At 40.7% G+C, this 23,282-nt stretch overlaps 1 protein-coding gene across 1 annotated transcript; it reads right to left on the minus strand.

Moving 5' to 3' along the window:
- Positions 1–278: 278 nt before the first annotated feature.
- ednraa (endothelin receptor type Aa) lies at positions 279–16,412 on the minus strand. The gene is made up of 8 exons (XM_015963784.3): positions 16,251–16,412; positions 13,785–14,291; positions 11,368–11,495; positions 7,981–8,176; positions 3,585–3,737; positions 3,338–3,471; positions 1,411–1,519; positions 279–1,043 (listed from the first exon to the last, which is right to left on the minus strand). Exons 2-8 carry the CDS (start codon positions 14,253–14,255, stop codon positions 906–908), a joined length of 1,329 nt encoding a protein of 442 aa, XP_015819270.1. The 5' UTR covers positions 14,256–14,291; positions 16,251–16,412; the 3' UTR covers positions 279–905.
- Positions 16,413–23,282: the final 6,870 nt, after the last annotated feature.

Raw genomic sequence — 23,282 nt, forward strand, 5'->3', positions numbered from 1 at the left:
GTCTAGATAGTGGCCATGAAAATTAGCCCATTATAACTGAGTAGTACACTGGCTAACACTGGCTAACCTTGTCTCCTACATATGGACATCTGTATCATCAATAGAAAAACCAACATTGGTCCACCTCTTGTGTATACATGCATTTAAAAAGTCCTAATTTAGTTGTACTAAGGCAATGACTTGGTTTACTCTTGCTGCCTGACAAGCTAACGGCTAATGACCAATATAGATTCACCAACCTCCACTGTGACTAGCTGTTAGCTCATCAATTTGCTCAGAATAAATTTTTATTCATCCAAACTGAAGTTGTTCATGAAGCTAAAATACTAAATGTTCTTAACCTTTTCATGGAAACCCACTTAGGTTTCCATCTATCTAAAGAGTACAATCCAACACACAGCAGTACTTTAGTCCCAACCGTAGGTTGTTTCTTGAGTCTGTAACGTGCTTCTTTGGGATTTCAGCTTTAATGAGTCCGTTTTAACGTCTGGGTTCAGCACACCGCTCTCATCGCTCCTAATGATGGAGAACAGTCAGCCTTTTCCTCATCCTTCCCATCCAGGAAACCATGCTCAGCTTCTGATGGACATTAATAGAGTTCAGCTGCATCCCTTAAAAGAGTCCTCCTCCTCTTCCTCATCCTGCTGACCCCATTTCTTCTCTCAGGCCACAGGGTCACCGTTTGTGGGTGTGGGAACAGAAGAGGCCTTTTCTCAGGAAGCTCAGCCCGCTGAGAGGCTCAGGAAACTCACTCCACGGTTTGTTCCCTTTGTTCCAGTTCCTCATGTGTTTCCAGACACGTGCTGCGACAGCGTCACACAGAAAGTCTCATACAAGTACGTTTAATATACATTATTTCAGGCGAGTGCAGTTCTGTGTTGTAAAAAGAGTGAAGTGTGCAGCGGTCATTTGCTGTATTTCCTGATGCAGTGGGTAGTCTGGAGGTTGTTGGGCTCTGGACTTTTACACTGGATGCTGGTTCCATTCATGGGTCCAATGCTGTTCAGCTGGTTGTCAGAGTAGCACCAGCAGCACAGACAGGACTAGAAGAACATGGGAAGAGAAGGAACGCTTTAACATGTCAGTGTTCACCGCCGTGTCGTTCCTTAGGTGGAGCTAGCCTCTGACTTGTAAAGTCGAGACATGGCTTATCTCCCCCCACCCCCACCCCGACAGATATTTGTATTGTGTGACCTCAGCCTGTTAAGTGACTACATATATCACCATGGGTGTTTTTACTTGTTGCTCATGGGATGCCGAAACACACACACACACACACACACACACACACACACACACACACACACACACACACACACACACACGAAATCCAGATTTAGCCTGTCTGTCTGTGGGGGTGGGGAGGTCACAAGGTAAAAGTCACTGTGCGTTCAATGAAATATGAAATACCTTGAAGCAGTTTTTGAACCTCTTGCTGACAAAGTACAATATGATGGGATTAACGCACGAGTTGATGGTTGCCAGGTTGACGCCGAGGTGATTCATGACCAGCATCAAGCTGAAAGCAGAAAAAAAAACACGCTTAAAGACAAAATCTAAATCACAGAAGAGCAGAAAGACCAGTTTTCACACGACAAACATGTTTCAGAAAAGATTTTTATTTTTTGGGCGTTTTAATGAATAATTTCATTAATTTGTTTTAATCAAATGAGTGTATTGAACCACCATCTGTTGCCAATTATTGCTGAAAGCCACAAAAAAATTTTTATTGGACTTAGAGAATTTGAGCTATTGTAGAGGCAGGATCCATAAAATTTTGTTTTTGGGGTGGAAGAGGTTTAGGAGGTAGAAATGGTCGTTGTAGTGATGGTTCCTCAGTCATTCCACTATTGTGTCCTTGGGCTTCAGCCACCTCTCTGACTCACCTCTGTACTAGCTGCTTTGGATAAAAACATCTGCCAAGCACCTAAACGTAAACATCTGTGACCAAGTGGCCAATTAGGAATGTGTGGTCTTAAAGTGACAGTAGCTAAACCTGAGTACGACAAATGAAGGTGACAAGAAGAGAAGCTGTCATGATGTTGTCCGATAATGTTGTGATTACCTATCAGCATCCTGTCCATTTCAACCAGTATGTAAACAGGGCGTTGGTCTTTAAGCATGTATTGCCCTCCCCAAGCAAATCTGTGGGATGCAGAACTTGAATGCACTTAAAAACAGCAGCCGATAGGTTATTTGAGTGTCGAGTTATTTCTTGTTGTTACTGGAGAATCAACAGAAAGGCCAAGACATCCCTTTCCTTATCGAACATCTCCCGCTCCTTCAAGTGAACCCAATGTATTTCCAGGACACTAAGGATATAAAATCTATAAAGGTTTTGGATCTGCCCTAGAATGCCCAGAATCAAACCCTATGATGAGAGGAAGACAAGGCATCCTAATTAGGTGCCTGAACCACATCATCTCTACTCCGATCTCTCTCTGAGTTATGGAGATCCTCTCCTTGTTTCTAAGCCTGAGCCTGACCACATTTTAAGTGGGTATGTTGTACACAGGACAAGTAAAATGTGCCGCAGCGCCGCCCTGTTGGTCTGCCGAGCAGTGCCTCCTTTTGGTGCATAATTCACACAGGAAATGTGGGTGGAGTAAGACTCTGGTGTCTGGGTGGGTTGGAGTGACTTGCACGTTAAAGATGTGGTTCACTCGTTTAATCAGTACATTTGCAGTGGCCTCTAGTTGGAATGAATGCCTTGTAGGTTGGGAGGGGAGAACGCTCAGATGCACCAGTTTCAGGAAGTACAAGTCAACTGGGGGAGAAAGTAGCTTCAGACGACATGATTTAGTCTAACTTCCTGATACTCAGACATCTTGCCTCTGATTGGCTAATAGCAACACAACTCTGTCACTGACTGTTTGCTTTGCTACGTTGATGTTTCATCTCTACAAATAACCCAATCCTGGAGGAGTTCTGCTGTGCTGTGAAGTTGCTAATGCTAACCATTAGCTTTAACTAGCCAAGATGTTCTCTGCTGTTTCCTGGATGCTAAGCCATCAGCAGCCGTTCCCGTTGCAGATCAAGATGGGTGGGTCCATGAATGTTAAGTGACAGTGAGATGTAGATCAGTCAGGATTTCCAAATCCTAGAGTTTGATTGTGTATTTTCGATCAGAAGCTAATGCAGGAGATAGGTTTAGGAGACTAGTTTCATGTTCAGCCTGCATGAAAAACCCAGAGTGACCGAATATAATCAGAAATAACAATTTAAAAAATGGGTTTTCAGTGAACTGGACTTTTAGGTGTATTTTTTTTTTAGAATCAGAATATTCTGTGTTTTTTCAGAGATGTTGACCTTTAAGGTAGCTCCAGCCAAAACTCACTTGAGTAGGTCACAGCGCTCTTTATCACTCTCATGGTACAGCATCATCTTTAATATCCTACTGAGGTGCAGTGGGAACCAGCAGAGGGCAAAGATCAACACAAGGGAGAAGACAGCTTTGGCCACCTCCCTTCTCTGCAAAGACACAAAAAAGACTGTCTCACAAAAAACAAACTTACAAAATTAGGAAAGGATAAAAAACAACAACAAAGCGAATATCAAGTTGAGGTTTTGAGGTATTGTCTAACCTGTTTAAGGTGTTCGCTGAGTGCAATGCGAAGACTGCCTTTCCTGTGGTTGAGCATCTCCAGGGTCATCAGAGTGTAGAAGACGGCCGTGCAAATCACTGGCATGCAGAAGTAGAACCCAAACAGCCACCAGTCTTTTGCCTCCTTGTAGGTCTAGAAGGAGGAAAGCCCAGGATTGTAATTGGTTACATTTAACCTCCATCACACATTTGCTGCACCTAAAGTTTCTCTTTGCATCTAACTCATCTTCCTGGTGTTGCTGTGATGTAGAAGCTGTGATATAGGGAGCCTTAGTTACACCCATCTTCTTCAGGCACGGTCGAAACACACATCACTACCTTTAATTTAACTATAAGTACAACATACATGCGATCCAGGACGTAAGGCAAAGTGGATTAGACAATAGCTCTTTCAGCCACGTTGACTTACATTTCTTTTTTCCTTCTTCCTGCGACCCATGAGCTGACTGGAAAGGGACTCGACTTGTTGCAATTAGAAATTTTATGATCAAGTCTGTTCCACCCCCTCTCCCTCGACCCGACAGCAGTTCTTTTCCAGTACCAGAAAAGTCTGTGTGAAAACAACCTTATTCTCTATGTAATGAGCCTGTGGTTCTAAGGAGGTAAGACATACCCTGTTTACAAACCCATAAAAATCTTATTGCACAATTCCTTCGGGTCTTTTAGTTCATTTTCGTTCTGAAAACAATGAAACAACTAAAAGATGCATTGAAATAATTCAGTTTAGAGGTGTTTTTCCCCCTTAAGGCCCAGGGGCCTCATTTATCAAGCTTGCTTACGTACAAAATGGGGTCGGAAAACCGCATAAGCAACTTTCCACGCAAACTTTGGGATTTATGAAAGAAAACTTATTGGAAAAATGCGCGCAACTTTAAGTTGACTAAGGCCCTGTCCACACGTAGCCGGGGATCTGCCAAAACGTAGATATTTTTCTATGTTTTGGCCTGTCATCCACACGAAAACGGAGTTTTTTCACACGAAAACGGATCTTTTTAAAAACTCCGGCCAAAGTGAAGATCTGCGTTTTCTCCATTTTGGGTGTCTGCGTGCGGACAGACAAAACCAGAGTTTTAAGGTCCGCAGCGTCACTTTCCGCGACAAAAAAATGCTGACATCACGTATGCGACCTGTGTTTACACTAGCCGACAGCATGGATGCCCTCAGAGCTGCGCTCGCATTATCAATTGTCCAAGCGCTTTTTGCTTGTTTGTTTTTGCAAGCGGAATTACTGCTCCTTGCGGAAGACCACAGACGAAGGACGAGGTTAAGAACGGGGGAAGTACTGCCGCCTACAGGTCTGGCATGTGCTTAACAACGTATTTATCCGGGTACGTGTGGACAGAGTTTCTTTTTAAAACGAGGTGGTGTGGATGCAAGTTTTTGGAGGGACGGATATTCGTTTTTAAAAAAAAAACCCGTCTACGTGTGGACTAGGCCTAAGGACCTGGCTTACGCACATTTTGGACATGGAGAGCACCTGCAGTGCTGCTGCTGAGAAGGATAAAATTATGAAATCCTGCAGCATTATCACTTGTACCGCTTCATTTTCACACAGAACAACACCCCCCACTTGTACACACACGCGCGCGTACACACACATGCACGCACACTCACACACACACGTGCGCACACACACACAGCCTGAAGCGCAGAATACTGAATGCAGAATATCAGCAGGGGGACAGATTGAGACAGAATGTCATGCGTCTGTGACGTTCTGTCACTGTGACCCGATTAATTATGCGCCCTGGCTACTTGTACAGAGGAGATCTCTGTTTGTCTGACAGGTTAGCATGCATGACTTTTACCTGGGAGTCTGGGAATTGAATCCCGATTGGACAATTTTTTTTTTATATCAGCCACAGATCTCTCTGGAGAATTCACAGCATTGACGGCTTCAGCAACGCTGTGCCACTCCGTGGATTTTCTCTTATTTGTTTTGCAAAAGTACTTCATTTCTCCACCTCACCCACAAGTACCTCAATTTCTGCTTCTGTGAAATTGCGCTTCCTTGATCTGCCTTGATCTACGGTCGCCATGTCATTGGCGGAGCGCTGCAACAGCCGGCTTATGTATATGCATGAGATCCACAAGGCACTTTGCATTGACTATTTATGACAGTGAGTGGGCGTGGTGAGGGCAGGATGTGACTAAAATGCAGCTGAGAAACATTCTCTTTAGTCTCCAATTTATGAAACGGACATTGCGTGCAGCTGTGCGTACTCCATGTTTGATAATCACAAACCTACTTGGCGTCAGTACATATTTTTTGCTGAGCTTAAGTACGGTTTTAGTAAGGATTCTACGCAATGTTTGATAAATGAGACCCCAGCACTGTACTGATATCAGGTTGATATTTGGAACAGCACGTGGCTCAGTTTGAGGCCCTACAGCCCTCGGTTATTGCACTTGGCCTGCAATCAGTTATGTGCTTCAAGGATGAGGAAAGGCTACAATCTCTGAGAGTGAGAGTCTTGACTCGATTTAGTTGTGAAAGTGATACTTCGCTCAAAATATTGACTGAGTAAAAACATTTATTGAGGACTCCTTTGTGAATTTCTGAGCTTCCTTGCAGTTTCCTCAACCTATAACTGTATTTTATTACCTCCTCTTTTTAATTATTTAGTGAACAAGCGGGACATGCTGTAGTTGATTGTGATTACACTAATGTGTGTACTAGCATGTCCATTAAAAATACTCTCCAAATTCAATTAAAGAACATGTGCACTTGAGATGGATATATTGAGCTGAGCTGCACTGTAAAAAATAAAATGTTGAATTTAACCAAGTGATGTCACCTGTTTTTTCTAAAACAAGTTGCCCAAATACGAGTAGCAATGCACTTTTAACAAAACAATGTATAGCTTTTAGTGGAACCACTCGCCATAACTTTGTTTAAAGAGCAAGTCACCCCCAAATCAACTTTTTTTTCTGATAAACTAAATAAACGAGTGTCTAATTGTGCTGCAGACACGTTTAGTCAATAATTTGGCACTTCAGTGCTTCTTAGTTAAAATTTAAATATTCTGCTTAAAACTGGCAGTGTTGTGCCGTTGTCCGGTAAAAACTCTGCACTGTATTTTAATTTAAAACTGCCACCGCTATTGGCTAAGAGGTATGCTATGATGTAAACTGGTACATTATGACGTCACAATGCTGTCATGAACCTGTGTGCGTGTGTATTTGTTAGCGGCTCCGCCTTCTCGGTCTGCTAGGCAACGGCATTTGTTGCATTTTTCAAACATGAAGTAGGAGTGGAGTTAGACTCTGGTAGGGGGTGACTTGCTCTTTAAGGAGAAATATTATGCAAAACTCACCATTTGCATGTTTTTGTGCTGCCATGAGGGTCTCTACTGCCTCTTTACCCACTACGAACTAAAATAAAAATCTGTCCATCTGTTTCCTGTCAGTGTTTGGTTTAGGAATTAAGTGCCTCAAACAAATTGTTTCCAAAAGTCCCCTGTTGTGACATCACAAATGAGGAAAATATAGATTAGAACCAGCTGTAACGTGTTAGAGAGAACTGCTGCAGGACGAGCAACAGCTCGACTCGGAGTCCCTCCTGGATATCAGAGCTTCTCAGCTTAAAGGTAATGCAGACATTCTTTTCTTCCGGGTGGATCATCTAAACCATTGTTTCGCTAACTGTCAATCATTCTGGTGAAGCCGTTACGCAAGGCCATTGTACGTGCTTGCTCTTCACTCGCGGGTTAATTTTCACATCATGTACATGCGCCCTCTGTTTATATTTGTTCTACCTCTCTGTTCTCTCTGAGTTCTTTTGAAAATGGCTGAGAGTCACACAAAAAAGTGTCTGAGTCTACAACAAGAAGAGAAAGGCATTTGAAGTGGTAAATAAACCAGAAGTTTTTTTAGAAGACTCTTTTCAATGATGGCATGTGGTGAAAGCAAAAGTTGGGCTCCTACAGTTTTCTGCTGGACAGGTAAGCTAAAGTTTAGCATGCTATTTGGAGAAATCAGATTACTGCTAGAAGTTGCGAGTGCCAGGCCGGCAGCTACTTGTAAACAGAGTGGGCACTGTAGAATGGTGTGCGTGCACATTTTTTAGAACGCAGAGAGAGTGGGTGTTTCCTGAAAATCAGAAAGAACATCTGCATTACCTTTAAAGCAGCCTGTGTTGAATGGGTGGGCATGACTTCTGAAACTCTACTTGTACTATACCAGAAGAACCAGCGTGGTCATTGATAATTTTGCAGAGTGATGACTTTTGAACATGCAGCCAACTTGTGTAGCAAAGCCTTGCTGGTTTATCATTGAGGTGGCAACTTAACGGGGTGCAGAAAGGTAGCAGTCTATGTATGATGTCGGGCCCTGGGTGCCTTACTGGACTTATTCCTACGATCATAATGGATTACCTCCATGGCTGGTGTCTTTGGGGAAAGCATGCAGGTGCTTTTGAAGTTGCTGTGGTTGACAGGGACTATATCGAAACCAATAGCCTCAGGAACTGCCAGGATGAGTGACAAGACCCAGATAAGTATGATCTCGATGAGGGTGAAGAGAGGAATGCCCACTCCCTGTACTCTGTTCCAGGATGCCACAGCCCGGTACCTGTGGTGCAGTAAGGTTCACAGGTTAGATAAACAACAAGAAGAGTTACTAAACAGAAAGAATACATAAGGGTTCTCACATGTACATTGAAATGCTTTGGTAAAAATACCTCTAATACAATGCAGTAACTTTAATTTTATATGTTCAGTTAATGGTGTCACATTTTCTAAATGAAAACCAGCCTTGCTAAAACTCGGCTGCTTTCATTCACTGTTTCATCAGTAATTAGAAAGTGTCTGTGTGCCTGGCAGCACACCACAGGCAACAAAGTGCTCAGTCAGCAGACCATCAAAATGTTAACAATTAATGCAGAGAGAGGATCAATTGTTTAGTTTCAATATCTAATATTTATATTTTTGTGGAGCCTCCAACCACACACACACACACACACACACACACACACACACACACACACACACACACACACACACACACACACACACACACACACACACACACTCACTGTTTGTTTCACTAATGGAAACCACTTGTCGAAATGTTTTAGTAAAATCGAGCATCAAGATTTTATAAAAAGAATATATTTTTTATGATACATTTGAATTTCTCTGTTGAACATCATGGCGGCATTTATATTTTACTAAGTGAAAACGTATCCATCTTTTTTTCATACAGGATCAAAAAGACAAAAGGGAATGGAATGGTTTTTAATACATAGAAAGATGGAGATGTCATGTTGTTTCCAGAAAACCAATAGAGATTGTGTACTCGTGTACACGACAGTCTGTCAGATAACACCACAGACTGGTGCGTTCTCATAATGGAGGTCATTAAAATGGTCCGACTACTTGAACCTTGGCATCCGTTTAGAGCAGTCAGTCTTTTTCTCTAAGGCTTCATGGTGCATTAACTGAAATGTTTCAGAACCATCTTTTATTCATTAAGGAATTTCTTTTAAGATACCATTCAGATTCATTTACTGGCATGTCAGGCTTCTGGACAGCAAATATTATCAACATCACAAATAAAATGTATGGTTCATTTATTATCTTTTAAAATCTAAAGCAACAAAATGAAAAAATGGAGGAAAATCCCTGTTTGCAGTGACAATGACTGTACCTGTCGAAGAAATACAGTCTCACCAGAATATGACTTTTTTTGGGCATTGAAGTTTTATTTGGTAAAATTACGTATTACTTTTTTAACTTATATGACACCAGCAAAATGTTCACCTTGAAAAATTCAAATGCAGAATTTTAGCTGCGAAAATTCAGCTTCAAATGAGCTGAACCTCTGGTGACCCAAGCCAAAGCAATCATCACTTGATCGAGTGACGGCTCAATGGTGTCAGGTGATAAGATAATCGTCATTTAATTGGTTAAAAGCTACTTGAGTTGATAGAGTGATGATTACCTTGGCTTGGGTCACCAGGAGAATTTTTGCATAGAAATTTTGCAGAAAAATTTTACGAATGACTGTTTGCATCTTATTTAAATTTAACATTATTTCTTGGCATAAAAGTGTTACCTATTTGATGTTATCCAGTCATTATTGTGCAAAAGCAGTCCATTATAATTCAATGAATAAAGTCTTAAAATAATAAAATTTCTGAAATTGTTGAGAGTTGTTTAAAAAGCCTTTGTTCAGAGAAACAGAGTGTATACACACCAAGATGGAGGAGCTAAAGGCTTGACAAAAACAGTCAAGATCAAAGTGTTTGAACCAAAAATTCAGTCAGATATTTCAGATCAGTTCATGCAACAGTGGGCGATAAACTTTTACACTGCTATCAGCTTCACCTTACATGGTTTCTCCATGTAGTTCTTGTTTTTTCATAAACATAAATATCATCAATTGCAGCAAATTGTTAGCCTGGCAAGCCAGACTAAATAAATGTATTATTTAGTCTGGCCATGCTCCATTGACGGCTCTCGGTTGTGGGGCGGGTTCTACCGTTGTCTTTCAAATGATCTCTGCATTCCACTGGACAATGAATGTGACATACTCTTGTTTCACTCTGTTGCATCATCCCACCCACCAGGCATATAGAGTGCCCTGATTGGCCCACAAAGCGGATAAAGCTCTGTGATTTGTTCACTAAGCAGATGGAGCACTATGATTGGCCCACCATTATGGACCAATCACAGCTCTTTATGTGTTTGAAACCCCTCTAGAGAGCTGTGATTGGCTAGCCAGAGTCCTGGTAGGAGCTGCTGAGGTTCCAATGGAGCATGCCTAGACCATTCTTTGCAAAGCAAGAATTTGGTCTAGTTCACTAGGCTAGCAAATTGTCACTCTTCCATTTCCTTTGCTATGCTAACGACAACATATTAAATAATGACTCTTGACCCTTTGATTGACAACCATTTTTAACATGGTTAGGCCCAAACCATACTACCTCCGTCTTATTGTCATTTATACATGGAAAGCTTTCAGTCATCCATACTTTGAGCTCTGCTAAACATATAAGAGCTTTTGACCAGAGTGACCATCACATCTTTCCAGTGACAAATACAGCTGGCAATCATCGACATATAAATGGAATGAGATACCATACACACATACAAAATATACCTCTAAATTATTTGCTACACTTTGTAAAACCTTTGCTTAAAGCTGTAATAGTAAATATACAGAACAAACTAGCTTAAAACATTTTTCATGCCTCTTAGCAATAGTCCAACTTACAGCTATAAATACTTGTGGAGATAAAAAAAAAAGAATAAAGTGGTTCTCTCGCATTTGTCTAAAAACTTTGAACAATAACACGGCTCGGTCCGGAAGAACCTAGTAGACCATCCTGTTGTCTGTCTCACTGAACCGCCTCACTTCCCTGGGTCCTCCATTCATTACACACTCGCATTTTTAGCAACAAAACACCGCTGGTGTGAGAGGTTCTCCGCTCAGTAAAATCAGGGAAGAAGAAACCGGCTACTACCACTCCAACTTTAGGACAAACTACCAGAATCCCAAAAAGAAAAACACCATTTCAAGAAAGCAAAAGAAATTTAGATCTAAAAAGGGCAACTGGTGTTTAGTGCTCTCTCATTTCCTCTAGCAATGCGGGTTTCCGGTTCCGGCGAACATGGCCCAGGGATGATACCCAACAGGAGGGATGAGATTTGTGTTTAAAGCTAGCTTGTTCTGTAGATTTGCTATTGCAGCTTTAAGAACACACTTTAAACCCACCAGAACTCTTGGTGTGACTAAGTCAGGAGTTTGAGAGCACTGACCTGTCCACGCTGAGGGCACACAGGTTGAGGACCGTAATGCCGACAGAAGCCTTCTGCAGGAAAGGAACAAGCTTGCAAAGACACCAACCGAACGAACTGTCAGCAAACGGGAAGCTGGATGCTAGCAGCTGGTGGAAAGATAGATATTTGTCAGCTAAACAGTTTTACTCAAATGAATTATATCATACTTTTTAGAACATTCACAGCATCGCGCTAAATGTTGCTTTGTCTCACGAAGGACTTCGCTGTTTGCTAACAGCAGATGGTAAAATCCGGAAGCATCTCTGCACTCCTGATTTAGGGTTTTGGATTTTCTGTACATATTGTCTACGGAGTTCTCGGCAACTGTGACTGCTGCAGTTTTATTTTGATACCCATCTGTTGTCAGTGAGTCATGTTAATTGATCCTGCTGTAAGCCCTGATAAAAACTACATTTGTATGGCAGCAAATGTTGCTGCAAAGTTCAATAATGACTGTGTTTTTTTAACATTTATGAGTTATCATTACTTTTTGATGTGACTGGGATCGTTTTCTGATCTCTTTTTTCACATCCAGTAGATGATGAAACTTCTGAATAGTTTGCCTCTCTGATAGATTTTCAGCTTGTAACGAAGCCCCTCCACATCTTTACTTCTTGAGCTATGAGCCTCCTTGGAATGTTCTTTTTATGACCGATCACGCTAATGACCTTTGAAAAGAAGCACGTCGACCACAAAACTGGTGAAACTTTTTGTTTTTTGTGTGTCTGTGTGTAAAACTTCTCATCCTCTGGCAAATAAAACCAATCTCCGTACAATGACGACAACTCCAGCTACAAGTGGATTCTGCCATCACTGGAAAACGTTATGTTTCACAATCTCCTCTGATGGCCTTTGTTATAAAAAGAAATCAAGGCCATCTTGATAAAAAATTTGATAATTTTGTAAACAGCATCCTTGCCTCAAGGAAGAGGAGGCAGGGGGGGTTAGCATGTGGACAGGGCTCGTTCTTTGTTTGTGCGCAGTCTGTTTCCCCGAGAAGAGTCTTGTTTCCTCCTTGCACATGTGCTGCTCAGACTACAAAGTCTCCGTGCCCTCAGAGACCCCAGTTAATTTCAACCAGGTGGCCTTCTCAATTTTTCCTTTGCAAAACAACATCCTTTATTGTGGCTGCATAGATCACAATGACTGATCTTTGATTTTTGTCATCGCTCTTTTTTATTGCACAAGGCACAACAGTATTTACTTGCATGGTTAGGCCAGGGCAGAAGCTAGTCAGCAAGTCAACCACAGAAATGGGTTGAAGCTTTAAAACACAAGTGGATTACGAGTCACGCTAAACTCAAATCATCTGTCGCTCTCAAGCTAGGCTGAGATGGTTTTAAATATGCAATAATCGGATTGCAGATCCACATCTGAAATGCATGAGACAAACTGAGAGTTGCTTTTTGCACAGAGCAGGAATTTTAACAAGTTTAACACAGTAGTTTAATTGACCTTTTTGTTACTTTAAAGTTAAAGTTAAATTCCCATTAGCTGTCACACACAAGTGTGTGTGCGAAATTTGTTCTCCGCATTTGACCCATCCCCTGGGGGAGGGGTGAGCTGCAGACACAGCCGCGCTCGGGAACCATTTGGAGGTTTAACCCCCCAATCCAACCCCTTAATGCTGAGTGTCAAGCAGGGAGGCATTGGGTCCCATTTTTTCAAAGTCTTTTGTATGACCTGATCAGGAATCGAACCCCTGATCTCCCAGTCTCAGGGCGGACACTCTACCACTAGGCCACTGAGAAAGGGGGGGGGGGGGGGCTTACTTTTTTCTTTTTCTATTCTTTATGTTTGCTTTTGTTTTGAGAGGGTTAATTCCAACGTGACTGATGTGATAACGGGAAAAACTAAATGAATTGTTGCCATGTTAAAATTACACCGATCTCCTAAAGTGTATAGTTTTGGCCTTCATTCTTTATCCAAATGACTTGGATAGTACTTATTTACAACTTTTACACAGAAATGTACTTATGAATTCCTTTTAGAAACAAAACAAAAGAAAACTCCCTACAATCATTTATCAATACATTTGCAATTTTACAAATAAAATCAAATGAAGCAGAAATAAAATGATTAATAACTCTGGTCAATGTAAGGCTGGTGGCATGTGTGACTGCAGCCTGACTCTTGTGTTTATTTAAGTCTGCTATTTCCCAGCTCCTCTCATCACTAATCAGACAGCATGAGAGAGATAATGCCGTCTGGATGATTACACTTTCCCATCTTTTTACACCCCACCCCCCCACCCCCCTCCCTCCCTTTTCCTGTCTGTGATATTCCACTTTATCTGTACGGGTCTCCTCCGCTGCGACTGCTCTTTGTCATGTCGACACTGAGATCAGGAATAAGGGCTTCAGACTAAAAATAAACAAGTGGATTGAAGACCATACCTTGTATAGGTTGATAGGTATAACGATGAAAATGTATATGAGGTCACCCAGAGCTAAGCTGGCGATGAGGGCGTTGGGCCCATTCCACATGCATTTGTTCTTGAATATGATCCTCAGGAGGGTGGCGTTCCCAACCAGGCCGACTACAAAGACTATGACGGAGATGGTGGCGTTGATGTACTTAAAGTATCTGCTGATGGTGAGACTTTTGTAGCATGCTGGGGGCACCTTCCTAGTCTGATTGGCAGCTCTAGATCCCAGAGCTCTGGTTTCTTGGGCCTGTAGAGGCACACCGGGTCCTCCAGCTGGGCTGATGGTGCTGTAAAAGTCCCGAGGCTGCAGTGTGGAGTGGGTTATTAAGTGCTCAGCTCTCACTTCGTTCATCTGGCCCATTCCTCTGACTGCCAAACAGGCCATTAGCATCAGAAACGTAAAAGTTGTAGTGGCCATTTCTGAGTGTATTAAGCCCATTGATTCCTTTTATTGAAAGAGTCTCCCGATTTGTCACTGAGGAGAGAATAAAAAATAAATAAATAAGATTAGATACAGCATTGTGAAAATGTTTTAGGAAGGTGTGACAAAATGCTGCAAGCAAAGAACGCTTTCAGAAATATAAATGATCGTTAATTTTTAAACATTTTTTTTTTCAAAATGCAAAATGACACCACACATACAGCCAGAGCTGTTAAAGCCATACTTTGCAGCTATTTTATATTTTTAAGTAATTTTCTTATGCTAAAATGACCATATACGGGGTGTATGTAATGTCACTCAGACCCCCACCACTGGACCCCCACCACTGTCTGTGGCCAGAATTTTGGACTTGCAACTTCAGAGTACCAGTCCAGTCCCTGTTGGACTTAATAAAGTGGAGCTGAGAGAAGATCTGTGGTTAGTTCTCAAAGACGTTTGGAACAACCCACCAGCCCAGTTCCTTTAAAAATTGTCTGCAAGTGTACCTAAAAAAGTTTAATTAACACTTCCACGTTTTTAAAGTAATCTTTGTTACAGTTTTTATCACACCTGCCTTAAACCTTCGGTCAGCCCAGTAAATCTTACAATACACAAAATGCTTTTGTATGGAAGCACATTCCTGCCACATGGGACAGCAGTAGCTCAGGAGGTAGAGTGGGTTGTCCAGCAATCAGAAGGTTGTAGGTTCGATCCCAGCTCCCACCCACTTTGTTGTGTTCTTGGGCAAGACACTTAACCCGCCTTGCCCTTCTGGAGGCCAGAGGGACCGGTGGCGCCTGTGTATGGCAAGCTTCACCTCCGTCCTTGTGCCCTGGGGCTTCTGTGGCAACATCGTAGCTCATCATCACCAGTGTGTGAATGGGTGAATGACTGATTGTTTCATGAAGCACCGTGGGGGGTTGTAGAACCTAAAGAAGGCACTTTACAAACACAGGCCATTTACCACGTATAAGAAAGAAAATCTCCCACATTAAATCTTAATTGAGTTAAGAAGTCATTATGATGAAATTCAAACTGATAATTATGAGATACAAAGTCATAATTATGATTATGACTTTACATCTCTTGGAAATTACTTTTAAACTCATAATTATGATAATTTTTTTCTTTGTTGTAGCAGTAATGGGCTTCCATACTTTGGATTTTATTTTCTCTACTCTTATACGAGTACCAATCAAATTCTATTAAACAAAGTCAGCCTCCAGAAAGTTTAGTAGCCTAACAATCCCGCTCAGGAGCTGCGAAGACGTTGAAGGTCTTACAGACATCAAAAAGCATCTACCAAAGGGGCACAGATGGGAAATGCCGACACTGGTTATAATCAGAGGACGAGGCATTAGCAAAGCATGTTGGGAACCTCTTCTGCTCTTTCTCATTTCTACAAAAAGAGGTGTTTATGTCTTTGAGTCAATAATGTCATAACTATACTGTGAGATCTTTCTTTTCATCTCTTGTTTTGTTGTTGTGGAAACAAGTCTTTCACGTGGATGTGCCCAGTTTGAGTTCCCCTGCTCTGTATTCTTGTTCTGTTTCTAATTTTAAAAGCTTAAAACATGTGGTCATATGAAAAGAGCACCGGGGGTTAATTCCACTAAGCAGTCATTTGAAGAAAACAGATGAAGACAAAAATTCACATTAGAAGACATGACATTGCAGTCTAGATTTCCCCCCTCCACACTCAAAATGATCTTATTTTCTGGACAAAATCAGAGCGTATTCAGCCCAGAAAATCTTTCACAATAACTCGTTAAAGTTTCAAGAAATCAGATTGACACTGAAGCCCGTTTCATCATGTCACATAGCAGGCAAGTGTTATAGCCCAGAGTTCTTCCTGTTCAAAGTCCCTGCTGTCACCGAGTACACAGAAAACTATTTAGCAGCCAGCCCTTCAAGTAGCATCACAGTTTGGCGTCAGCATGACACTGCTGGGATCTGTGACAGCACACAAACTGATCTGTCCATAAATAATAAATACGTTTGGTTTTCACCTACCGCTTCTAAAATGTCTGCCGGGCCCCCTTGGAAAGCGTCAGGCAAACTTTCAGCTGAAGCCCCCAGACATCTGTATCACATCACATGAGTAATTAACGCACTATCAAAGCTGCGCCGTATCCCACTTGGTTTGAGCAATGCACCCGTCTGCTCTGAGGTGCCTTCGCATTATGGCTCAAAGTTTCCTGTGGAGAGTTTGCTGTGTGTGTGTGTGTGTGTGTGTGTGTGTGTGTGTGTGGGGGGGGGGGGGTGTGCATGTGTGTGTGTGTGTGTGTGTGTGTGTGTGTGTGTGTGTGTGTGTGGGTGGGTGGGATAGTGCTCTCCCTCTTTCTCAGAGGCACCGCCTGCTGACAGTCATCTCCAGCAGTGTACACACACACACACACACACACACACACACACACACACACACACACACACACACACACACACACACACACACACACACACACACACACACACACACACACACAGGGACGGAGATGGGGTGTTTGTTTTATTTTGTGAAGAAGCAACTGTACTAATGATCACAGCCGGTGAGAGTGGTCAAACCACAAGCCCTTCTGACCCAGCTTTTATGCTCCTTTATCACATTTATAACAAACAAAAACAAGCAAATGCCAAACAGTAAGTTCTCCTAGCTGGCATGAAAGAAAACAGTTCAATGTCAAGAACAGAGAGTGCATATATTTCAGTCTGCATTATGGATTTTTAAATGGACTGGTCATCCTAATGGGAGCTGGAAAAGAGCTTCCAGTCAGTACATTGTATGTTTTACTCTGCTAAAATGTTGACGCAGCAACTTCCCAAAGAGGGAAAACAAATTAAACACAACATGCTTTAGCTGTCAAAATCAGTATATATATATGCATATATATATATATATATATATATATATATATATATATATATATATATATATATATATATATATATATACATACATACGTATGTATGTATATATATATATATATATATATATATATATATATATATACATACGTATGTATGTATGTGTATATGTGTATATATACATACATATATATATATATATATATATATATATATACATACGTATGTATGTATGTGTATATGTGTATATATACATACATATATATATATATATATATATATATATATATATATATACATACGTATGTATGTATGTGTATATATATATACATACATATGTATGTATATATATATATATATATATATATATATAAGTATGTATGTATGTATGTGTATATGTGTATATATACATACATATATATATACATACATATGTATGTATGTGTATATATATATATATATACATACATATGTATGTATAAGTGGGGCAAAAATGTATTTAATCAGCCACCGATTGTGCAAGTTCTCCCACTTAAAATGATGACAGAGGTCAGTAATTTTCATCATAGGTACACTTCAACTGTGAGAGACAGAATGTGAAAAAAATATCCATGAATTCACATGGCAGGAGTTTTAAAGAATTTATTTGTAAATCAGGGTGGAAAATAAGTATTTGGTCAATAACAACAATTCTACTCAATACTTTGTAACACAACCTTTGTTGGCAATAACAGAGGTCAAACGATTACTATAGGTCTTTACCAGGTTTGCACACACAGTAGCTGGTATTTTGGCCCATTCCTCCATGCAGATCTTCTCGAGAGCAGTGATGTTTTGGGGCTGTCGCCGAGCAACACGGACTTTCAACTCCCGCCACAGATTTTCTATGGGGTTGAGGTCTGGAGACTGGCTAGGCCACTCCAGGACCTTCAAATGCTTCTTACGGAGCCACTCCTTTGTTGCCCGGGCGGTGTGTCTGGGATCATTGTCGTGTTGGAAGACCCAGCCACGTTTCATCTTCAAAGCTCTCACTGATGGAAGGAGGTTTTGGCTCAGAATCTCATGATACATGGCCCCATTCATTCTGTCCCTAACACGGATCAGTCCTCCTGTCCCCTTAGCAGAAAAACAGCCCCAAAGCATGATGTTCCCACCCCCATGCTTCACAGTAGGTATGGTGTTCATGGGATGCAACTCCGTATTCTTCTTCCTCCAAACACGAGAAGTTGAGTTTTTACCAAAAAGTTCTACTTTGGTTTCATCTGACCACATGACATTCTCCCAATCCTCTGCTGTATCATCCATGTGCTCTCTGGCAAACTTCAGACGGGCCTGGACATGCACTGGCTTCAGCAGCGGAACACGTCTGGCACTGCAGGATTTGATTCCCTGCCGTTGTAGTGTGTTACTGATGGTGACCTTTGTTACTGTGGTCCCAGCTCTCTGCAGGCCATTCACCAGGTCCCCCCGTGTGGTTCTGGGATTCTTGCTCACCGTTCTCATGATCATTTTGACCCCACAGGATGAGATCTTGCGTGGAGCCCCAGATCGAGGGAGATTATCAGTGGTCTTGTATGTCTTCCATTTTCTGATAATTGCTCCCACAGTTGATTTTTTCACACCAAGCTGCTTGCCTATTGTAAATTCACTCTTCCCAGTCTGGTGCAGGTCTACAATTCTTTTCCTGGTGTCCTTCGAAAGCTCTTTGGTCTTGGCCATAGTGGAGTTTGGAGTCTGACTGTTTGAGGCTGTGGACAGGTGTCTTTTATACAGATAATGAGTTCAAACAGGTGCCATTAATACAGGTAACGAGTGGAGGACAGAAAATCTTCTTAAAGAAGACGTTACAGGTCTGTGAGAGCCAGAGATTTTCCTTGTTTGAAGTGACCAAATACTTATTTTCCACCCTGATTTACAAATAAATTCTTTAAAATCCTGCCATGTGAATTCATGGATTTTTTTTCACATTCTGTCTCTCACAGTTGAAGTGTACCTATGATGTAAATTACTGACCTCTGTCATCATTTTAAGTGGGAGAACTTGCACAATCGGTGGCTGACTAAATACTTTTTTGCCCCACTGTGTGTGTGTGTGTGTGTGTGTGTGTATGTATATATGTTTATATACATACATATATATATATATATAAATGTATGTATATATGTATATATACATATATATAAATGTATGTATATATGTATATATACATATATATACATATTTATGTATATGTATGTATATATACACACACACACACACACACACACACACACACACACACACACATATATATATATATATATATATATATATATATATATATATATATATATATATATACATAAATATGTATATATATACATATATATACACACACACACACACACACACACACACACACACACATATATATATATATATATATATATATATATATATATATATATATATATGTATATAAATATGTATACTTTAAAATCCAAATCTGTATGATACATTTTCTTAAAAGTAAATACTTTGATTTTTGATCTTAAAAACAAATAATTTACAACACTGATGTAATAAATGATGATAAATGATAAATAACCCACACTTGTATGGCGCCTTTCAGAGTCAGAGGACTGCAAAGCACTCTACACCACAGTATATCATTCATCCATTCACACACACATTCACATAAACATTCACACACAGATTCACACACTGATGGTGATGAGCTACAGGTTAGCCACAGCTGCCCAGTGGCACACCGACAGAGGCGAGGCTACCTCTAAAATGCCACCTTTAGTTCTGCACTAATAATGAGAAGTAGATCAGAAGCAATATCTGAACAAGATGGAATACAACGTTAAAGATTTACATTTATTTATTATTGATCTCACAAACACAATATGATGAAAGAAAATGAAACATGTGAAGGAAGCACAAGGACACAAGCTAACACGTCCTGTTTGGCTGGTCTTCATGGTCAAAGAATGAATGCCGTCTGACATCACTGCTTGTGCTTTATAAAGCTTATTTTAAACTGCTAAAACATTTTCACACTCACAAAAATCCCAAAACCCAAAAAACACGATGAGCTCATGCATATTTTACTGCAAATATAAGTCAAGGGCTTTGTTTACCGTCTGTTATAGTTTATACTTGGTTAGAAAAAACTGATGAAGAGACAAATATACTTTAAAACCATTTATTAGTTAAAAGCACAGTTATATGTGAGGTCAGCATCTCAGCTGTTGGGGAGAAATCGCAAATGGCATCCATGAGGAAGTTTTCAAAATGGAACCGTTGTAGTTCTTAATTCCTTACATGAGCCGTATAACTTTGTGAGGTATATTTTCTCTCAATATAATCTCAGAGATTTTGCAGGTACCTGGAAATTGTTTTGATCTCGATTTAAATTCCAGGAGTGAGAAAACGTGAGGAGTTATTGTGTGAAAAGATTGAAGAAATTAGAGAAATGAGTTTTTCCATTGGGTTGGCCAGGCTCAGCCTTACGGGCGAGGAGCTTCCTGGGACTAGAGCGGCTCCTCCACCAGGAGCCAGCTAAGGTGGTTCAGATGTTTGGTCAGTATGCCTCCTGGACACTTTCTGGCAGAGGTGATTTGGGCATTACTTGCTGGTATGAAGCGCCCGAGACAACTGGCGGGATTATATGTATGAACTGACCTTGGTATTGTTTCAGGCGCCACTGGAAGACCTGGTGAAAGTGAATGGAGAGGAAAGTCTGGGCTTCCCTGCTGGGGCAGCTGCCCCCTCAGCCTGGACCCATGTGAGCAGAAGACAACAAGGACAAGGGTTCTTTGCAGCATAAATCATCAGCAGAGTGAGCCATCTGTTCCACATGTAGCTCAACATGTAGCATGATAATCACAAAGAAATACCAAGCATCACTCCTTTTAGTCTTTTTTAGTGCTTTTGAAGTACATTGCTGTGTTCAGTTCTTTAAGCTGCTTTGATTGGCGGCAGAAAGGCACTCTATAAATAAAATGAACGAACGAACGAACGAACGAACGAACTAACGAACGAACGAATGAATGAATGAATGAATGATAATGAGTCCAAATCCCACCCGGTGAAAGTACCAGAGCTTTATTTCAGCTGAAAACGACTCAAAAGGCAGTCATTCACACGAGAGTAGATTTATTGAAATAATCAGTATGCAGGCCATTTAAAATAACAGTCAAAGACATGAACCATAATAATTATTTATAACCTTTCCACAGGAATCCACTTTAAAATTTCTGAACCATTCTTTGAAAAAACAATTAATTTTAATAATATAATACTAATTAGGTTTGAAACTCACGCTAACCTATTTACCAATGATGTAAAAATCACCCACTTGTGCTTTTTCCATGTTAAACCAGAGCAGTTGGTTAATTAGTGGGACCCTCCTCTCCAGGACCACGAAGCAGACCCTTCCCTCAGTCACATATGTCGCCTAATTGGCTAATGCCAATATTTGCAGCCGTTTGAAATTAAAAGGGATCGTGTTTTCTTTAATTGTAGTCATGAATATATCATATCTTCTGAATTAGTTATGGTCAGCATTTGTAAATATTTAATTTATTGGAACATAATTTGCTGACAACATCTGATTTCTTGTTTTCTTTCTCCCTCCCAAAAAATTTGAAAAAAAAAAAAAAAAACACGTCCCCTGAACGTTGGCAGCTTCTGTGACATTTTAACTTTTGAGGGTGGGGTGGGGGAACGGGGTCTTTGTTAGTTAACCCATTAATATATAAATGATGAAACCTTTACCTGCTCCCAGTTGCTTTGGCTTTCATGTTGTTGTTGTGTTGTTGTTTGGATCATAATCAGGTATTAATGCCATTCTGTCTGAACTCAAAGATGGCAGGCTGCCTGGTAATTCATATGCTTGTTCTCTGATGGCATCTGTCGAAGTGTGCTCCCTGAATATTGGTACATACCCTGTGGGAAATTTCAATCCAGCCCCAGACTGAGTAGGATGTAAGCAATTTCTTAACTGGGACACTTGCATGAAAACTGAAAGAACAGAGAGCGAGAGATTCAGTGGGGGAGAAAAAAGAAATGGAGAGAGAGGGAGAGGGGGGAGAAAAGTTTGAGGCCAATCCTACTGTGACAAGATGCAGTGACAGAGCGAAGAAGGTTCAGTGTACTGACTGGATTCATTAATTTGGGACACATGGTTCAGACAAACAAAAGTTACAGCACAGGCAGAAAGTCCCACACTCATTCCTGGGAGCAGTTTAATGGGAGCACATCTGTATAATATTAACAGACATTTAATTAGAATGAAGGGAATTAATGAGAAAACAGCTTCAGAACTCTCATTTGTTGTTAAATGTAGACTTTGCTCTTTTTCATTACATTTTGTACCACAACACCAATTTATATAGGACTGGTTTTACTTTTCAAGCTGGAAGTTTTCATTATTTGCACATATGTAACTTGTAGAAACCTTTCTTAAAGACCAAGTTCACTTGTTTTTTCAATACATTTGCAGTGTTCTTTAGTATAAGTGAATGCTTTTTGTGAGTTTTTCTCTGTTTCAGGAAGTAGAAGTGAACCGGAGCAGAGGAAAGCAGAAGACAGTCGGATTAGTGGTGTTTCTCAATGTCAAGGCGCCTGGCCTTGTGAGGCGATGTCTTGCGAGGCCAGGCGCCTTGCTTATAAGGACATTGTCCTTCCTTGGTCAAAGAAAATGGTTAAATTGAACAGACTTGCATCATGTGGCCGCGACTTCCACAGCGGTCATGTAACATCACGTGACACGGGAGATAACGTTATATTTTATATGTATTAGTTTCAATGTAAATATGTAACGAGCCTTTGACTTTTTACATTGTGTATATGTTTGTTAAATTAAATATATAAGTGAGTTACTACCCGCTAGCCACCAAAGCGGCAACTACTAAGCAACTAACCAACAACAGATAACTTCTTTGGATCTAAAAAAACATTTTGTTAGTTGATTTACTTTTAAACTTGAAAATTGTCTCCGAAGTAGCTGCCGGCTTTTGAGCTGCCATCTTTTTGAAAATACAGTGGTGTATTGTGGGTAATTTTTTACCAAGGCTAGGCTACAAGACACCTCCCGTGTTTCATCACTCAGCTAGCTAAACGGCTAACAAACGGAGAACACACGCCTCGGTAGAACATGAACATTGGAACACGTCTTGGTGGCTTCCGATG

The sequence above is a fragment of the Nothobranchius furzeri genome, chromosome 4 (assembly GCF_043380555.1).
Source record: "Nothobranchius furzeri strain GRZ-AD chromosome 4, NfurGRZ-RIMD1, whole genome shotgun sequence".
NCBI classification, from domain to species: Eukaryota; Metazoa; Chordata; class Actinopteri; order Cyprinodontiformes; family Nothobranchiidae; genus Nothobranchius; species Nothobranchius furzeri.

What these genes read in the sequence shown, in the direction of transcription:
- ednraa (XM_015963784.3), bottom strand. Translation starts at nt 14,255, where the DNA reads ATGGGCTTAATACACTCAGAAATGGCCACTACAACTTTTACGTTTCTG. An exon ending in TGTGCCCTCAGCGTGGACAG is followed by an intron (nt 8,177 to 11,367) that starts GTCAGTGCTCTC and finishes ACTGCACCACAG; the next exon opens with GTACCGGGCTGTGGCATCCT. An exon ending in CAAAGACACCAGCCATGGAG is followed by an intron (nt 3,738 to 7,980) that starts GTAATCCATTAT and finishes TCCTCCTTCTAG; the next exon opens with ACCTACAAGGAGGCAAAAGA.